The sequence below is a fragment of the Meriones unguiculatus genome, chromosome 7, assembly GCF_030254825.1.
Source record: "Meriones unguiculatus strain TT.TT164.6M chromosome 7, Bangor_MerUng_6.1, whole genome shotgun sequence".
In the NCBI taxonomy this organism is placed as follows: domain Eukaryota; kingdom Metazoa; phylum Chordata; class Mammalia; order Rodentia; family Muridae; genus Meriones; species Meriones unguiculatus.
In genome coordinates this window covers 51,707,194-51,731,099 of record NC_083355.1, presented here as the reverse complement: position 1 = coordinate 51,731,099, position 23,906 = coordinate 51,707,194, and the positions used below count along the sequence as shown (strand labels likewise).

Sequence of the window (23,906 nt, the reverse complement as noted above, 5' to 3'; positions counted from 1 at the left end):
ATAGCAGAAGCAAACACAGGAAATGTTAGACAGACCAGTCCCCCAAATTGTAGCCCACAGGAGCCCCACTGGTCCACACAGTAACACAGGTTGACAGTGCAGAACAGCATCAGTGGCTTGGCTCCAGCGCCCTTCGTGGTCCCATCAAGACACTAAGAGCTAACAGATACGTAGCAAGCAAGCTCTATGCTTCCCAATACGCATGTCCTGTCCACACTATTTAGAGCCAGTTTAGTGTGCCAGGCTCTGTTCTAGGCACAGATTACAGCAATGAAGCCAACAGAAAGAGACCTCTAGCCTAAGTGGAGGTAAGAGGACACAGTCTACATGTTAGTCAAACATGGTGAACAGTTTAGGATCAGAACAACATGAGCAGATGCTTCTTTTTTCAAGTGGCTATGTCCTTCACAAGTTCTAAGCACAGGGGCAGAAGCACAGCTTGCAGTGGGCTGAGGTAGCAGCAGCCAGGCCAGCCAGGGCTTGTGAATGCTGGTGGGAGGACACTGCAGCTAATCTAAGGGGGAGAGTTAATCCAAGTTGTCCTATGACCTACACACACAATCTTTTTTTAAGGGATTATTGCCTGAGGCATTAAACTCAGGCCTAGGCTGGCCTTAAGCTCACAGTTACCCTGCCTTGGCCTCACAAGTGTTAGAATTACAAGAATAGGCATCTCTTAAGTCCACACTACCAGCATCCTTATCCAGCACTAACTCACAACTTCTACAGAGAAAGTAATGATTGAAATAATTCAAACTAAGTATCAAAAGATCCAGGCATACGGGGAGGGGAGGAGGTCATGACACAACTAATACCACAACTCTGAAGCCCAATGCAGGAGGACTCAAAGGCAGAGTTCTAAGCCATCCTGGGCTGTATCAAGAGATGTATCTAAAAATAAGTCAAGGGCTGGGTATGTGCATTTAATTCCAGCACTTAGGAGACAGAGGCAAGCAGATTTCTATAAATCTAAAACCAGTTTGATCTACAGAAGAGTTCCAGTCTAATCAGGGCTACATAGTGAGAATCTGTCTCAAAGAAGGGGAAAAACAAAAGGTTAAAAAAAATCCACCTAAGCTAAGGTTAGTGATACTTGCCTACAATCCAGGAGTCGGGTAGATCCAGAGTTCATGGTCATCCTAAACTCCATAATTTTGAGTTTGGCCTTGGCTACAGAATACTGTCTAAAAAACAAGAGGTGGATCAGAGCACATATTGCAGGGGACCCTAGCTCGATTCCTAGCACCCATTTTACAATTTCTGACCTCTGCCTCCCACCTAATTACAGACTTGTGCCACCACATGCCATTTATTTGGTGTTAAGGATTATACCAAGGCTTCATTCATGTTAGGCAAGAACTTTAGAAGTTGAGCTATGCCTGGCTCTTACCGTGAATTTCTCTAATTATTATTTAGAGGATATTTTATTAGTTTCTGTAATCAAATGCACAGATAAGACATTATAGCTTTAATCATTCCTATACAAATGGAACAGCTGCTAATTTCTGTGACATGCCAATACAGCAATTAGAGTGAATATTTTGAAAGCATGTATTATAGTTCTCAGATGACGGCACACATTCTAGAACCATGCACAGAATTTGTATCAACACTACGGGCACTGCATGATGTGCTGCCTTCCACCCTCAGCATCAAAACACACGCATGCTACTTTCTGTTCCCAGAGCAATCACTCCCCTTGAGTTAATTCTAATGGAGCCTTCCAAGGCTTATAAAAAATAGCTTTACTGTACTTGTTTAGTAGTATGTGCAAGGTCTCAGGATATGTTCCTAATCCCATCAAGAAACCAACCAAAAAAGGAAAGCATTAGGGATGGAGAGATGGCTCAGTAGTTAAGAGCACTAGAGGACCAGGTTCAATTACATGTCCAGTGACCAACAGCCGTGTGTAACTCCAGTTTCACAGGATCCTAACCACAGGCACTGTGCCCACATGCTGCAAAGACATACACGCAGGCAAAACACTCACATACATAAATAATAATAAAAATTTGAAGACTGAAGAAATGGCTCAGATCTTGAGAGCACTTGCTGACCTTGAAGAGGCCAGGGGTTGGTTTTTGGCTCCCAGCACCTACCTAAAGCCATCTACACTCTGGTCCCGGGTAATCTGCCACCTTTTCTGATCTCTGTAGGTATCAGGCCCACTTTTCGTGTGTATGCAAGAAAAACGCTCACATACATAAAATGAAAAAAATAAATGAAAATAAGATCTTTCAAAAAAATTTAAAAAGCAAACACTATGGTGCTGGAGAGGTGGCTCAGGAGCTAAAAGTACTCACTGGCTGCTCTTCCAGAAGGCCCAGGCTTCAATTCCCAGCGCTCACATGGCAGTTCACAACTGTCTCAAGCTCCAGTTCCAGGAGATCCAACATTCTCACAGACATACATGCATGTAAAACATCAATTCATATAAAATAAAAATCAATCATTAAGCTGGGAATGATGACACATATCTTTAGTCCTAGTGCCCAAGAAGGCTGGGGCAGATGGATCTGAGTTTGAGGCCAGCCTGGTCTACAAAGCAAGTCCAGGACAGCCAAGGCTACACAGAGAAACCCTGTCTTGAGAAACAAAAAAAACAAAAATGAAAAATCTCAAAACTACAGATGGAGCTCAGTTGGTAATGTGCCTACAATGCACAAAGTCCCAGACTACACATAGCACCACATAAACTGGGTGGCACACACCTGTAATCCCAGCACGTGGGATATGGAGGAAGATCAGGTGCTCAGACAATTCAAGGCCAGCCTGGGATACGTGAAACCTCATCTCTAAGAAAATAAGAGGGGGTAAGGGGCTATACAATAAATGATAACGCTAATTTTCCATTTCCATTATATAACTGAGAATTATTTAAAATAGTCTCACTATATAGCTGTCCTCAAATCCATGATTCTCCTGCCATAACCTTTCAGACTATGAGAGTACAGGCAAATCCCAACATGCCTAGTCTAACTACTTTTCAATCACAGAGTAAAACAAACTTTTATTAAAAAGATGAAATTTCCAAAGAAAACAATGGAAGAAACAAAAATCATGAGACATACTAAAAACAGCTGAAGCTTATGACTCCACATTGTATTTCATAACAAATAATCAACCATACATTATTACCTTTCATTTTTGAGTGCGAATTCATTAACGGATCAGAACAAATCCTACAGGGCCACCATGGGCGTCTCTTGAATTTTGCCCAAATGAGATCTCCAACTTCATATTTCAGTGGTGTAGACGTTTTCTTCCGTTGACACTTTAGACAGACAAAACATGGGGAATCAGTATGGATAAGAAAACATCCAACGCATTATCATCCAATTAGAATTCTGAAAAGCCAATGCCTAAACACAAAATGAAAACCTAGCCAGGGTCAGGAAGATGGCTCAGTGAGTAAAAGTGCCTGCCACCCAGCCTGACAACCTGAATTTGATCCCTGAGATTTATATGATGTGGTGAACAAACCCCGTTAACCCACGACCTCCATATCAGCACTGTGGCACACAGCACCCACACATCCATAATAACTGTTTTTTTTTTAATAGATGACAACTCAGCTAATCAATGATAAAATAAGCATAAATCAACCATTTACAACACAGCCTTTTTAGAACAATTTTCAATTTGTTTTATATTCTCATTATGGTTATAATTTAAAAATAGCTCAAAACTATTTTGACAGGACAGCCAGGACTACACACAGAAAAAACCCTATCTCAAAAAAAAAAGCAAAACAAAATACCAAAAAACAAAACAAAACAAAAAAATAATATCTGATTAATCTGATATCTAACTGTCTATATAACAGCTCTCAGGCCCACCATGTCTCTAAAAAACACAAATTCAATAGCACAAATTTCCTGCCTTCAGAGACAAAAAAAATCATATTTCAAAAGTCTGAGCTTTCAATCTTGTACATACAAAAAAAAAAGGGGGGGGGGAGAATATACTAAGATATTTTGCAGAGGCCAAAGTATCTAAGATACAAGGATGAAGAACAACCTCTGCTTAATCCAAGGTGACAAAAAAACAGTATCATTTTGCTGGAAGGGCCATGTCTTCAAAGGTGCTTAGAGAGTTCCTCCATCAGACTAAATTTTCCTTCCTAAATGCCTGAAACTATCCGCTTGGCACTCAAGTGGTCCAAAAAAAAAAAAAAAAGTATAAGGAATGAATTAATGAATTCATGGAAATAATTCATGTAAATGCTGAATAATGCCTTTATTTAAAAGATAAAGGATGGGGCTCCTTCCAACATATAAATTATCTTTCAACCTTAAGACTACTTTCACTTATGGGTGGAGAGAAGGCTTAATTAAGTGTATATATGCTCTTCCAGAGGACTGTGGGTTCATTACACACACTATTGAGTAACAATTGTTTAGTGAATTGCAGAACCAGGACTCAAAGTTGGATAACACAGCTGAAGCTCAAACTACTAATGACTGCATTTATCATTCACTGACAGTAACATCTCAGTTATTTACTTAAAAGGATCAACCATATAACTGAGGACATGGAACTGGTTCTGCCTTCTCCTCATTTACTTATTACAAATGGATTACATTTTTGTAATGGGAATTTTGGTTTCTTAAAAATCCCAGTTATGTAATATAAATGTTTTTGTTTTAATCTCAAGTGTGGAATTTTAGTTTTTCCACAGCTGATAATTGCCTCCACAGCTGATAATGGTCTTTGCCACTTGGTAACAATGGCCTCCCTCCTGCAGGAAGAGGAAGAGAGGTGTGGTCTAGGACACTGAGGGATATAAAGAAGAGTCCAGAAGAAAAAGGGTGAGCTGTGGTGAGTGGCTGTTTAGAGCAGAGATGCTTTGTGGCACAGCAGCTCAGAGGAAAGAGACAGTGGAGAATGCTTGCTGATTTTGCTGTTGACAGAGTTTGGTATGATCCCAAAAAGAACCCATGGACCCTAAACAGCCAGGAGAAGTAATGGGGTCTGCAACCATTAATGTTCTCTCTCCTACCTAGAGCTGGGGGTTTGAAGAGGCTTTAAGGAACCCCTAATAAAATACTTTTAAAAACAAGTGCAACACATTGTATTATCAAGACACATTACCAAAAAAAAAAAAAAAAAAATGTGCTCAGTTATGAAGGAATAAGAATCAAAGCTACTAGCAAAATAACAAGTACTGGTGGAAAAAGCAAGATAGTAACTTTAATACACCCTGTTAAGAGGTCAAAAGATCCAGACTGGAGAGATGGCTCAGAATACAGAGGACCCAGGATTGGTTCCCAGCACTCAATCCATTAATTACAATTCCAGGGGATCTGACACCCTCTTCTGACCTCTGTTAGGCACCTGGTATTCACAAGGTAAACATGCATGCATGAGGACAAAAATCAATGTACATAAAACAAATCTAAACAAAAAAAAAATTCTAAGAGATTAAAAGATTTCTTTACATAGAGTAAGAGTAATAACCATATGACCCAGTAACTCTACTCATAGATATACTCAAGAGTAACAGGCTCAGTTCAGTGGTAGAGTACTTGCCTACCATCCTTAATAGCCTGTATGCCATACCCAGAACCAGGGGAAAATAAACACACACATAAATTTATATAAATGTTCACAGTCAAAAAAGCAGAAAAATATAAATTGGCCACTAACTGAAGAATGGAAAGAGTGTCCCAAGTTTGAAGTCATAGGTCCTAGCACTGGGGAAGCACACAGGCAAGACAGAGCTCCAGAGCTTGCTGGCCAGACAGTCTAGGCAACCAGTGACACGATCCAAGGTTATACTCTGACCTTCATGCCAGTACCTTCACTCACATATGTATACACAAACCTCAAGATTAAAATAAAAAATAAAAAATGAGGGGGGCGGAGGCAAGATGGAGACTAGCACACATAGTTTCTGAGCTGCCGAAGAGCTGAATGCCTGAGTTGGTGAGTGGATGGACTTCTGAAGCCAGGAAAACGACAGTGAGGCTTTCTAAACGACAGGAACATCACATGAGGTGAGAACTTTGGTCTTCAGTCTCCCGGGGACTTGTTTGGGGAAGGAGAGAAACGATCCTTTGATCTCCCGGCACTTCTCCTTTCTCGGACATCCTTCTCCTCAGCACAGCCGACTCAACAAGCTTCTCAGCTCAGAGCTCACTGACTGGGGTCTGTAGTGGTTGGAGGCGGGGTCCTAGCCCCTTAGCGGCAACTGCCAGCTGTACCGGTCTTGGAGTCCCAGATCCACAGCACCATCCTCTCAGGGTCCCAGGTGTGCTAGCGGCCATACTGACTCCTCAGGGTCTCTCAGCCACTGACTGTCCGGCCCACCCAAACCCTCGGTGACAGATAATATGCTATATAGCCACCAAAGTCCAGCAGACCTGCCAAACAAGCTAGGCACACCAGGCACCGGGCCTCTCAGGGCACAGTGGAGGGGCCCCAGGACTTTCCAGAAGGCATCTGGATCAGAATCCCAATCTCCAGAGAGATCAAGGGGATACAAATCGGAAAGCAAGAGGTCAAAGTGTCACTATTCACAGATGATATGATAGTATATATGAGCGGCCCCCAAAATTCAACCAAAGAACTCCCTCAGCTGATAAACACCTTCAGCAAAGTGGCAGGATATAAAATCAACTCAAAAAAAAAAAAAATCAGAAGCCCTCCTATATACCAAAGACAAAAGGGCTGAGAAAGAAATCAGGGAAACAACACCCTTCACAATAGCCACTAATAACATAAAGTATCTTGGGATGACTCTAACCAAGCAAGTGAAAGACCTGTTTGAAAAAAAACTTTAAGTCTCTGAAGAAAGAAATTCAAGAAGATATCAGAGGATGGAAAGATCTCCCGTGCTCATAGATTGCTAGGATTAACATAGCGAAAATGGCCACCCTGCCAAAAGCAATCTACAAATTCAACGCAATTCCCATCAAAATACCAATTCAATTCTTTACAGACCTTGAAAGAAACATTATCAGCTTCATATGGAGCAACAAAAACCCAGAATCTCCAAAATGATCTTGTACAACAACAGATCATCTGTAGGTATCTCCATCACCGATCCAAGCTGTACTACAGAGCAATAGTAATAAAGACTGCATGGTATTGGCGTAGAAATAGAAAGGAGGATCAATGGAATCAAATAGAAGACCCAGAAATAAACCCACACACCTATGAATACTTGATTTTTGACAAAGAAACCAAAACCATTCAATGGAAAAAAAGACAGCATCTTCAACAAATGGTGCTACATGCATGTCCACATGCACAAAAATGAAAAAAAGACCCACATTTATCACCCTGCACAAAACTAAAGTCCAAGTGGATCAAAGACCTCAACATAAAACCAGATAAAGTAAATCAGTTAGAAGAAAAAGTGGGGAAGAGCCTGGAACTCATTGGCACAGGAGACAACTTCCTGAACAGAACATCAACAGCACAGACTTTTAGAGCAACAATCAATAAATGGGACCTCATGAAACTGAAAAGCTTCTGTAAAGCAAGACACTGTTGTCAGAACAAAACGACAGACTGGGAAAGGATCTTCACCAACCCTATATCTAACAGAGGGCTGATATCCAGAATATATAAAGAACTAAAGCAATAAATCAAAGATGATGGACATCAGAAGAAGAAAAAAGGAAACAACCTAGAAACCTGTCACAGAGGGTCTCTGAAAGGCTCTGCCCTGCAGACTATCAAAGCAGACCCTGAGACTTATAGCCAACTGCTGGGCAGAGTGCATGGAATCTTATGTAAAAAGTGGAAAACAGTAAGATCTGGAGAGGACAGGAACCCCACCAGAAGAGTAACAGAACCAGAAAATTTGAACACAGGGGTCTTCCTAGAGACTCATACTCCAAAAGTACAAGGCATGGAGATAACCTAGAACCACTGCACAGATGTAGCCCATGGCAGTTTAGTGTCCAAGTGGGTTACATAGTAATGGGAAGAGGGACTGCCTCTGACATGAACTGATTGGCCTGCTCTTTGATCACCTCCCCATGAGGGGGGAGCAGCCTTACAAGGCTACAGAAGATGACAATGCAGCCACTCCTGATGTGATCTGATAGACTAAGATCAGAAGGAAGAAGAGGAGGACCTCCCTTATCAGTGGACTTGGGGAATGGCATGCGTGAAGAAGGAGGAGGAAGGGGCTTATGGGGGGATACAAAGTGAATAAAGTGTAATAAATAAAATTTAAAAAAAGCAATAAATCAAGTAATCCAATTTAAAAATGGGGTACGGAGCTAAACAGAGAAGTCTCTGTAGAGGAATACAGAATGGCAGAGAAACACTTAAAGAGATACTCAACATCCTTAGCCATCAGAGATGAAAATCAAAATGACCCTGAGATTTCACCTTACACCCATCAAAATGGCTAAAATCAAAAACTCAAATGACAACACATACTGGAGAGGTTGTGGAAAAAGGGAAACCCTCCTCCACTGCTGCTGGGAATGTAAACTGGAACAAACACTTTGGAAATCAATCTGGCGCTTTCTCAGACAATTAGGAGTAATGCTTCCTCAATACCAGCTATACCACTCCTAGGCATACACCCAAAATTTGCTCAAGTACACAACAAGGACACTTGCTCAATCATGTTTGTAGCAGCTTTATTCATAATAGCCAGAACCTGGAAACAACCCAGATGCCCCTCAGTTGAGGAATAGATACAGACATTGTGGTATCTTTACACAATGGAATAAAAAATGAGGGAATCATGAAATTTGCAGGCAAAATGGTAGGATCTAGAAAAGATCATTCTGAATGAGGTATCCCAAAAGCAGAAAGACACACATGGTATATACTCACTTATATAGACCTATAAGATAGGATAAACATACTGAAATCTATACACCTAAAGAAGATAAACAAGAAAGAGGACCCGGCGTAAGATGATGTCTTTCTCACTTAGAAAGACAAATGGGATGGGCATTGGATGTAGGAGAAAACAAGTAACAGGACAGGAGCCTACCACAGAGGGCCTCTGAAAGACTCTACCTAGCAGTGTATCAAAGCAGATACTAAGACTCATAACCAAACCTTTGGCAGAGTGCAGGGAATCATATGAAAGAAGGGGGACTTTGTATGCTTTTAATCCCAACACTTGGGAGGCACAGTCAAGCAAATCTCTGTGAGTTCGAGGCCAGTCTGATCTACAGAGATAGCTCAAAGACAGCCAGGGCTATAGAGAGAAACCCTGTCTCGAAAAAACAAAAAATAGTACCTACTACAAATTGAAAAACTCATCGCTGACCAAACCCTATCATGGTCTTACTTAAAGGCAATTCAAGTACTTGAGCATATAGTAGTAACTCTTAGCTGGCATGCTCAAAGTCCTGGGTTTAATCACTGGTATCAATCACAAACAAACAGACAAACAAAAACTGTTTTGTTTTGTTTTGTTTTTTTTAAATGAGTACTTTCTGGGCATCTTTAATCACAGCATTTGGGAGTCTGAGCAGATGGATTTCTGTGAGTTCAAGGACAACAAGGTCTATAAAGAGTTTCAAGACAGCCACTGCTACACAGAGAAACCCATCTCAAAAAACCAAAAGATATATGTAGAGGTCCATTCCACCATGTGGGGCTCAGAGACTGAACTCATATCATCAGGCTTAATTAGTGGCAAGATCTTTTTATACATTCAGCCATTCAGTCAGCCACTGTGTGTGTGGTGTTCGTGCACATGCATAAAAGAGTGAATGAATTAATTAATGAGAATATAAATGAATGTAGATGCCTGAGAAGAAAGTTAGATTTTCATAAGGATGGAGTTATAGGGAGATGTGAGCTATCTGATATGGGTGCTAAAAATGAAACAGGTAGTCTGTAGCTTTTTTTTTTTCCTTTTAGTTTTTTGACATAGAGTCTTCCATGTATAACTGACTGTGGCCTGGAACTCATCATATGTAACATGGGCTAATCTCAAATTCAAGGTCCTCTCAACTGTATGCTACTGGCTTGGTTTTGGAGATAAGATCCCACTATCAAGTCCAGGCTGCCCTCAAATTCTCAATCCTCCTGCTTCAGCTTCCTGAGAGTTGTACCATAATACTCAAAATGTTATCCTTAGATACATATATGTTTAATCATACAATGTGATACATACAAGACCAAGTATTGCAGAACTTAGGTACATTAGCAAAATACTGAAACAAACTCAATGTTCATCAACAATGACTAGTTATTAATTGTGGTACATGCAAACAATAACTTGATAGGATAAAAATAAAGCAATTTGGGGATGAAGAATGGCTCAGCAGTTGAGAATTTAATGCTCTTGCAAAGAACCCAACACTCACGTGACAGCTCACATTGGCCTACACCCTCTTCTGGCCTTTGAGGGCACTGCAAACATGTGGTACATACACATATCAGGCAAACATTCATACACATGAAATAAAAATAAAATGTTTTAAAAAAAGGATGAGGCTGTTCTTTCGAGCTTATATTGTATGTGTGTGTGCATGCATGTGTGTACACCTGTGTGTGTCTACAAGAAGATGTGGAAGAAAGAAGGTAATTTGTGGAAACCGGTTCTCTCTTTGCCTCTACATAGGTTCCAAAATCAGGTCATTAGGCTTGGTAGTGGCAAGCACATTTACCTTGCTGGGCTTGCTTTATTTTGACACAGGGTCTTGTGTAGCCCAGGTGGCCTCCAATTTACAGTATAAAGAAGGATAGCACTGTGGTCCTGGTTTGGCCACTACCACCCAACTATTGGGATTACTGGTATGCACCATCATACCTAATAGTGTAAATAAATGCCTGCTCTTCCAGAAGACTAGAATTCAATTCCTATTGCCCACAGGGCAGCTCACAGCTGTTTGTAACTCATAAAGCAGTTCTTTATGTAGATACATAATATAGTGGACCAGATATCAGAGACAAAATACAGTAAGGTCTAGACAGTACCAAGATATTTTTGTTCTGTTTTCTTTTCTCTTCAATTGTGTATGTGGTTGTATAGGGCACATGATGTGCTTCTTAGTCTCAGTTCTGAGGAGGGTAAGACAGAAGGATCACCTGACTCCAAAGATAGGTGAACCTAAGCAACTTTAAATCAATCAACTTTAAATCACTGTCCAAAGGAAAACAGCACACAATGTAAATGGAAAGCCTATAAATGGAAATCTTTAACACACAGTTACAAAGCATCTGAAATATTAATGCAAATGGGGAGGGGACTGCTGGGAATGAAATAGGTACAAAAGAACCCTAGAGAAAAGAATTGTTAACCATTACCAAGAAGCTCCCAACATAAACTGAAGGGACTAAAAAGCTGAAGTCATGGCAAGTTAATGGCCAGCCTAGTCTGCATAACAAGACCATGTCTTAAAAAGAAAAAAACAAAAAACAAAAAACAAAAAAAAAACTATCCTTATATCACAAGACTATAAACCCAAAGTTGTTATAAGCACCTCCAAAACAACGTAGACTTTCATAAAAATAGGTCTTTCTAGATTTTAACTGCACTATCAGAAAAAGTAATAAAAGCCAATTTTAATATCCCTGGTAAACATGTACTCCATACTGCATACACATTTACTAAAAATAACCACCCAATAAATCCCTTTAATTAATCTTTGTATTTCAAACAGAGTCACCGAAATGAAAGTAGAATATTCTCAATGTTCATGTTACAAATATATTTTGTAGTAAAATGCAATCAGAAGTCATTTGTCATGATTGAAATTTTTATAAAAATGTCACCCTTTGTTCATAATTTAAACCAGGCTGTGATGGCACACGCCTTTAGTCCTAGCACTCAAGGCAAGTCAACCTCTGAGTTCCAGGCCAGCCTGGTCTACAGAACAAATTCCAGGAGAGCCAAGGCCACATCTGGAAACCCTGTCTTCAAAGACCAAAAACTAAAAAAAATTTAAAAACCATTAAATGACATACAAGGTAGCACTTTCCAAGTGTCTTAAATTACATACCACATTCTAATAAAAACTGCAATATTAAATGTTTCTTCTTCTTCTGTTGTTTTTTTGTTTTTTGTTTTTTTTCTAGATAGGGTTTCTTTGTCTTTTTTTGTAGCCTGGCTGCCCTGGAAATCACTTTGTAGACTAGGCTATCCTGGAACTCTCAGAGATCCAACTGCCTCTGTCTCCCAGGTGCTGGGATTAAAGGTGTATGCCACCAGTACCCAGCATAATTTTTTCATATATGTAGTATTCAAATTTTCTTTTTAAACATCATCATCTACAGATTAAACTCTATCCTTTTAACACTTATCAAGACAAAATCTAGCAAGATAATATATACAAGCAAGTTGCACACTGATGACTTAAAATCAAGTAAATCTTTAGGACAATGGTACCTTGGTTATATGACTTCCTCTAACTGGTTTAGTCTTCGGAAAGATTCTACTTATTTTCTACTGGCCTTAAATTTTTTAATTTATTTTTGAGACAGATTTCCACTATATAGCCCTAGCTGACCTACACCTCACAAGAGATCCTCCTGTCTCTGCTCCACAAAGTACTGGGATTAATTGTCTGCACCACTTCCTCCTTCTTATGTACAGAAAACCAGAACATTATGCGTGCTAGGCAAGCACTTACCACTGGTCTATCTCCTCAGATAGATTTACTTTTCTAAATTATAAATCTAAGCAGGCCCAGGAGCACATGCCTGTGATTCCAGCATTTGCTTGGGAGGCGGAGATATAAGCGTTCTAAGCCAGTGTTGGGCACCATAGGGAAAGCAAAGTAAAATAAGATTAAAGAGCTAGAACACACAAGATAATACATTGAGTGTACATCATCTGCTACTTCGCGCTATTAGTAGTGGGAAGAAGACATATTATTAACTGGATATGTTAACTAACCAGGCAAAGAACAGCAGTTATTTCACTAGTAAAAGTTTAAGGTTTTTGTTTTTTTTTCACTACATGTTTATTCAAAAATTAAGTTTGAGAGCTAGCAAGATGTTTTCATGAGTAAAGACAGTTACAGTTAAATCTAACTGTAAATGCAATCCCTGGAACTGACAGAGCTGAAGGAGAAACCTTGCTCCATGAAGTTGTCCCCTGGCTTCTACATGTGCACTGCACACACAGAAAATAAACATTACAAATGTGGTTTATGATGGGTGTGGTAGTGCATGCTTTCTTCCCACAATTCAGTTCCAGTGTTACATAGAAAAGAAGCCTCAAAAAACAAGTATGTGTGTGTGTCTGGAGGGTAGGTGTGGGAGTGGGAGAAAGAAAGAAAGAAATGAGACAGATACTACAGAAGATCACCAAAACTATAAACTAGCCTGTTTCCAGGCTAGCTTGAGCAACATGGTAAGACCCTGTTTCAAACAAGACAAAGAAAATTTTGATTTGTAATAGAAATGCAGCTTAGCATGCATGTAACCTGAAATTATGCACCTGCACCCCTGGGTACCAGGGTACACATTTGTAATCGCTGCTCTCTGGAGGTAGCCACAAGAAGATCACCAGATCAAGGTCATCCTCAACAAAACAGCTAATTATTTGAAGTCAGCCTGGAATACATAAAACCATGTTGAAGCCATGTTTCAAAAAGGGAAAAAGAAAACAAAGCATAATACCTAGTGCTAGCCAAATTGTGAGCAAATGCTAGACACAGGTTGTTGTTGTTTGTTTTTTGTTTTTGAGACAGGGTTTCTCTATGTAGCCTTGGCTGTCGTGGACTCGCTTTGTAGACCATGATGGCCTCAAACTCACAAAGATCCGCCTGCCTCCTCAAATACTGGGATTACAGGTGTGTGCCACTCAGCATGACTAGTACAGGTTTTTTTTTAAATATATTTTTTCCGGGTATGGTGAAACAGAACTTTAATCCTAGCACTCAAAAGGAAGCGGTAGGGAAAGTTCTAAATTTTTAGATTTCTGAGACCAGCATGGTCTACATATGTGTTCCATGCTAGCCAAGATTACATAGTGAGACCCTGTCTCAAAAAAATACACATGCAAAAAAAATTATTTTTTATTTATGTGTACATATGTGTGTCGGGCCCACAGAGGAAAGTGAGGACATCAGATCCCCTGGAGTAGGGGCTACAGGTTGTTGTAAGCTGTCAACATAGGTGCTTAGGAATCAAAATCAGTTTCTTTATAAGAGTAGTAATAGCTCTTAACCACACAGCCATCTTTCTAGCTCCTAAATTGTTACAATTCTTTATGAAAATCAAAGCAGATGTAAGCCTACCAAGAACTATAAAAAGTTATTTTGTCCTGTGAGAGTTCATCCTTAGAAAATAATGTTATACATAACTATAAACCTGATATGGTACCTACCTATCAAAACTTCAGTTACAGATGGCCATAGCAACTCGTGCTACGTAATCGTGCTACATAATCCTAGTGCTTGAAAGGCCAAGACTGGAGAAGTCTGAGGCAAGCCTTCGCTACACAGAGAGATCCCATCTAAAAACTAATGACTCTATATCACCCCTAACAAAGAACCAACATCAGATCTGAATTTAACCTTTTTGTACAGTAACACTTCGACCCTTAAGCTGTTTCTAACACACTTCAAGCCAGTTCTGATGGAATACCTACCCCTATAACCCTAACACTAAGGAGAGGAAGACAAAAGAATCTTTAATTTAAGGTTAGCTTGAGCTTCAGAGCTCAAAAATATCTTTAAACAGAATTCTATTACCTTTTAACTGCTCGTGGCATGTTATAAGTCATTATCTGATATACTAATTATAAAAAACATTATGTAAGGCTAGGAATATGGAGGACTTCCCTATTATGGGGGCCCTATTATTCCCTAGGTCCAATCTCTAGTAAAGACAAGAAAATATTAATTTTAATAGGGAAGAAGCATAAAACAGATTACCCCTCTAATACAGGCTAAACTGTAACTGAAGACTCAAAAATTCCAGCTGCCTCAGCCTCCTGAATATTAGGACTACAAGCTTAAGCTGTCATGTGCCCAGCTTTTGCACTGGCTCTCTGAGACAAGCCCTTGCACATTCTAGGCTTTCTGCCCACCCTCCTGAAAACTGACATTGCACACAAATCCACAAAACACAGGTCTTTACTACATTTTGTATAGAAGTATAAATGGTCTTTTATTGTTTTCTAACATGGTCTCATTATGCAGTCCCTGCTGGCCTGGAACTTACACTGATCCAGTCTGTACTTCCCCATGTGCAAGGATAGAAGGCGCATAATGGCCACTCCCTGCCTACAAATAAAAATTTAAAGGTATAAAAAATACAATAAAAAATGCTTTAGGTATAAACTGTCAATGAAGATTAGTGTGACATTATATGTCCACTTACAGCAGAGAGCCATAACAGCTCCAATTACAGCACAGAAAGAAATCAGAGATGACATAAGAAAATACTCTCATAACTTAGAAAAGGTGACTACTTAGACTGCTCCTGATATGTAAGAGCTATCACATAACCAGCATAACCAGTGATAATTATTTATAATTTAATTTAATATATTAAAATAGTTCATCCTCCAAAATATATTTTATCCTTATAGCAACCCCTCCCTTTTGGAAAGGGGTCTTTCCATTGGCCACCAATCTTCCAGCGCTCTTTTCAATTCCTGGAGAGATGCAGCTCAGTTGTTGGAGTGTTTCCCAAAGTACAGAGCCCAAGTCTCCATTACCTAAGTTGGGTATGGTGGTACGTGCTTAATTAATTCTAGCACTGGGAAGTAGACAGAAGAGGATATGAAATTCAGAGCTATCTTCTACTAGAAATGAAGTTTAAAAAACACAGTGGGGAAACTAGTTTTTGAAAAAAGAAAAGGAATGTGTTTCTTTTTCTTTACTTAAATAAAAGGTTATTTTATATAAGGTCATTTAGATGTGAAAAATTATTTAAAATTACATTTAAGGTCAGGTGTGACAGTGCGTTCTTTTAATCCCAGCACTTGGGAGGCAGAGCAGAGGAACCCTGTCTCATTAATAAATAAATAAACAAATAAGTATGAATTACATTTGTGTGTGTAGACACACACACACACACACACGTACCTATGAGGAATCCAGAGAATAGCTTCCAAGTGTCTGTCCTCTTCTTTCACCACGTGGGTCCCGGGAACTGAAGTCATCAGGCTTGGAGGCAAGGGCTTTTTACTGACTAAACTATCTTCCTAGCCCCAAATATGAAAAGAACTTCAAAGGCCTTTATAATTTCACCTTGCAGCAGCAAACATGAAAACCTGATACAATATATTAAGGCCACATGAGTATGTATCATCTTATTGTTTCTCAAACAAAGTTTCTAAATATGGAAACTATCTATAAACCAGGCCTGTGTTGCACCCCTTTAATCTCACCAGTCATAAAGGCAGAGGCAGGAGGATGTGAGGCCGACCTTGTGTACAAAGTGAGTCCAGGATAGTCAAGGATACACAGAGAAACCCAGTCTTGGGAAAAAAAAAAAAAAAAAGGAAACTATATGTAAACTATGGGATCAAAAAACTGGGTGCGGCTGCGCACTCCCGTAATCCCAGAACTCAGGGAGGCAAAGGCAGGCAGCTCTCTGTGAGTTAGAGGCCAGCCTGGTATACAAAGCCAAGTCCAGAACAACCAAGGCTACACAGAGAAACCCTGCCTAGAAAAATCAAAAAACAAACAAAACAAAACTATAGGATCAAAAAATGTAAGTAGCCCAGTATACCTGGCCCACATCATTAATCTCAGCCCTTGGGAGGCAAAAGAAGGTAGAACTGTGAGCTAGGTCAACCTTGCCTACTCAGTAAGTTCTAGGAATAGTTTTCTAGGCATCATCTCAAAATAATGTAATTACCTTAGAGGTGGAGAAAGGAACATTATGGAATTCAAGATTACCCTCAGCTATTCAATGAGTTTGAAGTCAGCTTGGGCTATACACTCGAGATTCTGTCTCAAATCAAAGGGGAAAAGGAAAAATAATGGTTCATGGAGTCATTAAAACAATGTAACTTCACTAGGCGGTAGTGGCACAAGCCTTTAATCTCAACTCTCAAAGGCAGAGGCTGGCGGAACTTTGAGTTTCAGGACAGCATGGTCTACAAAGCTAGTTCCAGGACAGCCAGGGATACACAGAGCAACCCTGTCTCGGGGTGGGTCAGGGGGAGTACATCATCTAGAATATAGATACACAACTCTTAAAAACTTACTGAGTCTTACAGCATAGGGATCCTTCTGATACTCAGAAGGCTGAGATGGGAAGATAGTAAATTTAAGGTCAAACCAGACAACTTAGCAAGACCCTGCCTCCTCAAAATAAAATGTAAAAGTAGTAAAGCTCTGCCTATCATGTATGGAAACCTAAATACAATTGCCAGCATTAACCAACCCTACAAATGAAACCTTTGAGGATGAAGATCTCTGCACATGGTAGGCTGAGGCAGGAGAGTGGAACTATACTATACCTGGACTATACTACACTAGTAAAATGGTTGCCGCTATCATCACCACTAACACAACTACCCCTACACAATCCAATATGAAAACAGACAAAATATATTAACATATTCAGTAAAAAAATGCAAATAGCAAATAAGCATGGGACAGGACAAATGGCTCAGAAGTTCTTCCATAGAACTTGGATTCAGTTCCCAGCACCCATAGAACAGCTCACAACTACTGGTAACCCAACTTCCAAAAGGTATGATACACACTTTTAGATTCCAATGGCACAGCACAGTCATGTAATACATATTCATGAAAGCAAAAATACCAATATACATCAAACCTTTTAGAAAAAGCATGCATTAACCTATCAGCAGAAGTATAAATTAAAACCACAAAGAAGGAACCAGATGGTGGTGGCACATGTCTTTAATCCCAGCACTTAGGAGGCAGAAGCAGGGGGATCTCTCAGTTCAAGGCCAACCTCATCTACACAATAAGTTCCAGGACAGCCAGGGCTACAGAGACCCCCATCTTGAACTAGCCTCCCCCCCTCAAAAAAAAAAAAGAAAAAAAAAACCACACACACAATGCAGGGGACTTAGGAAATGGTTCAGTGGGTCTCGCCTTTCAAGCCTGACCAAGTTCCAATCCCAAGAAGTTCCCCAGAAAGCCAGATGCCGTGGTCTGCACTTGTAATCCCAGCTTTTCTAAGGCAGACACAGAAGAACTGCCTGGAAACTCCAGGGCCAGATAGCCTGGAATACAAAAAATACACAAGAGACCTGCCCTAAGAAAGGGCATGGAGATAAACAGCTTAAGCTGAATCTCCAGAACCCACATAGTAGAACTGACTCCCACAAGTTGTCCTCTACTTTATATACACTTAGTAATAAAAGGTAAATTTACCACCAGGCGGTGACAGCCTTTAATCCCAGCAGAGGTTAGTAGATCTCTGAGTTCAAGGCCAACCTGGTCTATAGAGTGAGTTCCAGGACAGCCAAGGCTACACAGAGAAACCCTGTCTCAAGAAACAAAAAGGAAGTATGTTCAACTCATTAGCACTACCTTGCTTTGCTTTTTATTTTACATGGACCCTAGGACCCTATGAATAGGAATAAAGTACTCTAGTACTCTACTACTGCCAAGATAAACTCCCATTGCTGGGATTTGTTTTGGATTTGGTGATGCATTTTGGTTTGGAGGTTATTTGTTATCTTTATACCTCAGAGTTCTGGGATTACAGACATGAGTCACTCCACTATCTGTTTCATTTTTTTAAAGATTTTTTTTTTTAAAGACCGGGTTTCTCTGTGTAGTCTTGGCTGTCTTGGACTCCCTTTGTAGACCAGGCTGGCCTTGAAACTCATAGCTATCCAGCTGCCTCTGCTTCCCTTAGTGGTCTGATTAAAGATGCGTACCACCATGCCTGACTTCACATTTTTTAATGCATACAATAGTCTGTCTGCATGTACTCCTGCAGGCCAGAAGAGGGCACCAGATATCATTATAGATGGTTGTGAGCCACCATGTGATTGCTGGGAATTGAACTCAGGACCCTCTGAGCCACCTCTCCAGCCTCACATCTGACTTTTTAATCAAGATTCTTATTTTCACTCTTTTCCACTTTATTTTGTGAATAAGCATTTTATCTGCATGTATATCTGTGTACCACATGCAGGCAGCACCTGAGGCCAGAAGAGGGAGTGAGATCTCCTGGGACTGTAGTTATAGAGGGCTGTAAACCACAATGTAGGTACTCGGAAACAAACCTGGGTCCTCTGGAAGAGCAGCCAGTGCTCTTAATTGCTGAACCATCTCTCCAGCCTCACGAGATTTATATTGTTAATTATGGATGCATATAGGTATGAAAGTATGTGTACAGGAGAGTGTGTGACCATGGAGACCAGGTACCACATCTTCCTGGATCTGGAGTTATGGGCACCCGTGAACTGCCTAATACAGATACTGGGAATCAAATCTGGGTCTTCTAAAAGAGCACCAGGTACTCTTAAATGCTGAGTCATTGATACTGTGTGTGTGTGTGTGGTGTGTGTGTGTGTGTGTGTGTATCCCCTATACCGTTCTTTGTAATAGCATCTCACTGTGTAGCCCTGGCTGACCCTGAACTCTATAGCTACCGTGGAACTCAAGAAATCTACCTGCTTCTGACTTTGCTATGCTACAACACCTAGCATTTAAACCTCATTCTGTAGCCAAGACTGGCTTCAAAATCAAATCCTGTCTTCAGTCTCCAAACTGCTGGGATTACTGATATATCTTATAACATCCAGTTTAATACTATATTTTCAATGACTATGACATAAGGTGAAAAGATCAGTCTGTAATCAGAATTTCTTAGTTAAAAGTTCTAAAGTCATCTACAGAAAGTTTTCACACAGTGAAGCAGTAGTTAAATAAATCGATGCAAGTAGATGAGCAAACATTACATGACTATAATGCCAACAGAATTTTGAGTTTGAGGCCTGTCCAAGATACAGGGCAATCATAACCAGGGGTGGTAACATACCTGTAACTCCACCTTTTGAGCTATAATCAGAAGGAGCAGAAGCTCAAGGTCATTCTCTGCTATATACAAGTTCAAGAGCAGTCAAGAGTTATATATAATACCCTGTCTTAAAAACATACATAGGAGCTGGGCAGTAGTGACCCTCATCATTAATCCCAGCACTCAGGAGGTAAAGGCAAGCAAATCTCTATGAGTTTGAGGCCAGAGTGAGTTCCAGGACAACCAAAGCTACACAGAGAAACCCTGTCTCAAAACAAACATATACATATGCATACACACACACACACACACACACACACACACATGCAAACTGGTGGGATATGACACACAGAAGAAAACCAAGCGTGACGACCTTAGCTTAATCCCCGGAACCCAGACAGTAGGAGGACACCAGCAGTACTCAATTCTGATTGAAATTCTCAAGTACTATGAAAGCACACGTTTTTGTTTGTTTGTTTTGATCACTGTAGCTCAGGTTGGTCTCAACCTCAGGGCAACCCTTTCTGCCTCAATTTCTTGAGTGCTAAGAAGTAGGCATGAGACACCACATCTGGATGGCTTTGACCTACGTCTTCTATGACATCTTTTTTTATTTCAAGGCTATGAAGGGCATGGATCCTAAGAGAGGGGTGAGAATGGGGTGGAACAAGAGACTAGAAGAATGGAAACAAGACAGTATTCTGATCAAGTCTCCATTTAGTGATCTTTAGGTTACAGCTTATAAGGGGTAAGAATGGGCAATTCGGGGGGAGGAGCAGGTTTCAGTGAAAATCACAGAGCAGGACATTCTCAAGAAAATTCTCAAAGCGGGAGTAAAGTTTTCATACTATACCTGCCAAATCTAAACGGTTGAGCAAACCTCTAACAATCAAAGAACAACTGCGGTCTAGGGGTGAAAAATCACATTGTGCTTCATGGATTCCAAGTAGGCTAGAATCAAGCTCCACACAGGCATCCGCAGACCAAAGCCTCTGAATTTTTGTTGTTTTGTTTTTCAAAGGTAAAAGATGTATACCTACCCGTATCTTGAAAATATAAGCCTGAGCTCAATTAAACACCCTTAGAGGTTTAACACTTAGCCAGTCCTCAATGAAGCAATTTGGGATAAACTATAAAGAACCAAACTCACACTACAGGGATATGGTTTAAAAATCAAAATTTCCCAAAAAAGCTCATCCTTAACTATGAATTGACAACAAAAACAAACTGTAGTTTCCCTTTAAGTGGCGCACACACACACACACACACACACATATACACATATATATACCTACACACACACACACACACACACACACACATATATATACCTACACACACACACACACACACATACACATATATATACCTACACACACATTCAAGTTTATATTTAAGTTGTACCAAAAATTGCTTACAAATGGCAATTCCTGTGAAGCAGATGATGATGAAGCTCCAGGCAATTCTAGCATGTTTCCTAATGTACTGGTGCTGGAGTCTGGATCATCCTGAAAAGGTAAATGTATTGAGTTAAACTGTTCTTCTATGGTAATGTTTGTGTCTCCTAGTGAAATGTAGGCTGGGAGGAGGGCTGTCTTTCATTGTGTACATCCACTTCACTTCTTTATCGTCCTCATTTTTGGTGTGAGGACCTAATGGCAAGAATGGCTGTTTGACTGCACCGTGTCTACTCTCTGGTCTTGCTCCCTTCCCATGGCCACTTCTACACTTCTGATTTGGGCTCATAATCGCAGGCAGCACTGGTCTGAGTTTCCTCAAAGAGCTCATCCTCTGTGACTGGCTGTTCTGGGGCCATTTCAGAATCTACATCCGCATCATCCACACAAGCAAAATTCTCAAAGTGCAGAAAGCCATTCTGGGTCGTCTCTGTCACTCTTAACTGGAGTACGGGGCAGTTATTACAAGAGGGCTCCTGTTTCAGAGCAAGTGCTGCTGGACCATTAGGACTCAAGCAAGTGCAAACATTTGGCAACTGAGCTCTTGAAACACTTTTTGCAGGGTCTTGAAAGGACTCTGATCCATCAACAGACCCACTTAAATACTCAACACTGATCCTGAAGGCCGGATCCTGTAGTCTCAGCAGTGGAATGTAACAAGATGGAGAATCTTGTCCATAAGCATTTTGGGATGTTCCACTGGCAGTCAGTAACTGCAAGCCAGTAAGTGGCTCAGAGAAATTGTATTGACCATTACCGAATGGGCTGTCCTTGTCTTCGGGGGCATCTAAATCCACTGGATTAGGAAAGGACAGCAGACAATTTCTTTTAGATAGTTCACAAGTGTGATCTATACTGTGCCCACGACAACCTGAAATCCAAGAAACACAACAATTATTCTGAGTTAACAGTCTGGCTCTTCTCTTCAAAATGGCTGACACTTCTGAAGCCCTAGTGGCCTTTCTGCTGCACTTCCAAGGACATAAAAAGTTCTCCAGGATGACACAGGATATGGCCCCGGTGGGTCTCCAAGGACTACATCTTCCCCGGAGATGGGTAAATCCTGCCACACGGAAGCAGCCCGTTCTCCTTCCTTGCACTGCAGACTGGTGGGCACGGGGGTGGGGGGGGGGAGGAAGGACACGACTAAGATTAAAGTCGTTCGGGAGTCTAAACTCCCAGCTCTCAAACGACAGCCCTCCTCTCCCGCTCCCCACGCCCAAGGTCCGACAGCCAAATCTCTTGAAAGGGACGGGGTTGTGGGTTTCAGGGGCAGCTTCTGGACGCTGCATAAAAAGGTGTTCCCTCTCCTTCCGCAAGCTGGACGCAGCGGTCACCATAGCGCTGCACCCCGCGCCCCGCCGGTGCCCGAGCCTTTGCCGCAACCGTGAACTGGCGTCGAGCGAGTTAGCCGAGGCGGGTGCGCCGGAGCTTGCCTTCCCGAGGGCAAACACACTGGGATTCGCACGGTCCCGGGAGGGCACCCGAGGCGGCCCGCGAAGCCCAGCCCGGTAGCAGCAGCTGCTACAGCTTGACAAACATGGCTGCGGCGGCGGCCGCTTCCCCGGGCCGCGCTCCTTCCCGCAGCCTCGGGAGCACCTCCCCGCAGCGCTGCTGGCGCTCGTCGGCACTCAGCCGTGAACAAAGTCTGCTGCGGGAGGGTAGGCGGCCATTCCCGTGTCCGCCAGCCGGCTTACCTGGGGTCAAACAGAAGCCGGGGTGCCCGCACCGCGCCGGGAGGAAGCTGGCCGCAGGCCCGCCTGGCCAGGCCCGAGGCCCGCCGGGAAGGAGGGAGGCGGGGGAGGCGGCCGCGGCCGCGGCTGCAGCAGCGTCGCCCACCCCGCGCGGCCCTCCAGCGCGGCCCTCACCTCTCGGCCACCACCAATCTTCATGTCTCCTCCCTCCCCCGCCCGCCCTGCGCACTAGTTACCGTGCCTGTGACCCCTCCCGAGCCTGCTGGGGGTGGGGAACCCTTATCACAGCGGGGCTTGAGCAAAGCGGAGGCAGGCGCGAGGAGCCGCTAGCCAAGCCTCCCACTGCGAGGAGAGCCTCGCAACTGTTCAGGCGAGGAGGCAGCGAATGCGACGAGCCCGGCCTATTCCTCCTCCTCCCCCTCGCACCCACACCGTGCGCGCCCCTGCGCCCTGGCGCGTGCCAAGGAGAGCGCGGCTCGCCGGCTCGCGAACCGCAGGAGCCCAGGAGGCGCGCGTGCTCCCTCCCCCCACCGTACGCCCCTGCGAGCGCACTCCCACACCTCTCCCTTTGGGGGCCGGTGAAGTCCGGGTGGTGGGCTGGGGAGGGAGGCCCAATCAGCAGAGCCTCAGCTGCTGCACCCTGTCTTCCCCTGTGCGCCACTCAGGCCTGGCAATGGGCAAGCCCTGCCCTCTGGGCTGAACTGGAGGCAGGCTCCCATGCAGCTTAGAGGCCTGCAGGCATCATGGGTGGCACTGTGATCCCCTCACCTACTTCACACACAGCCACTGCACCCCGCTCCTCCTGAACGCCAACCCCGGAGACACCTGGCCTGACTGAGGCCCAGGGCTACTGGCCATCTTAGGTTCCAGTGAGAGAATCAGGCCTGACCCCCAACACCTCCCC

At 42.2% G+C, this 23,906-nt stretch overlaps 1 protein-coding gene across 17 annotated transcripts in view; it reads right to left on the bottom strand.

The window, feature by feature from the left end:
• Positions 1-23,699, bottom strand: part of LOC110566715 (histone-lysine N-methyltransferase, H3 lysine-36 specific-like) — a 33,985-nt gene extending 10,286 nt beyond the window's left edge. For 2 of the 17 annotated variants that reach the window (XR_009592935.1, XR_002477463.2), the window contains exons 1-5: positions 23,006-23,225; positions 22,066-22,179; positions 21,270-21,359; positions 15,978-16,165; positions 3,139-3,274 (exon numbers count right to left, since the gene is read on the bottom strand). Coding sequence is in view for 1 of the 17 variants with exons in the window: in XM_021664610.2 (XP_021520285.1) it covers positions 3,139-3,274; positions 21,270-21,359; positions 22,066-22,095 (256 nt within the window). In the remaining 16 variants the exon portion in view is untranslated. The other 15 variants (XR_009592944.1, XR_009592933.1, XR_009592937.1 and 12 more) reach the window with 15 other exon arrangements.
• Positions 23,700-23,906: the final 207 nt, after the last annotated feature.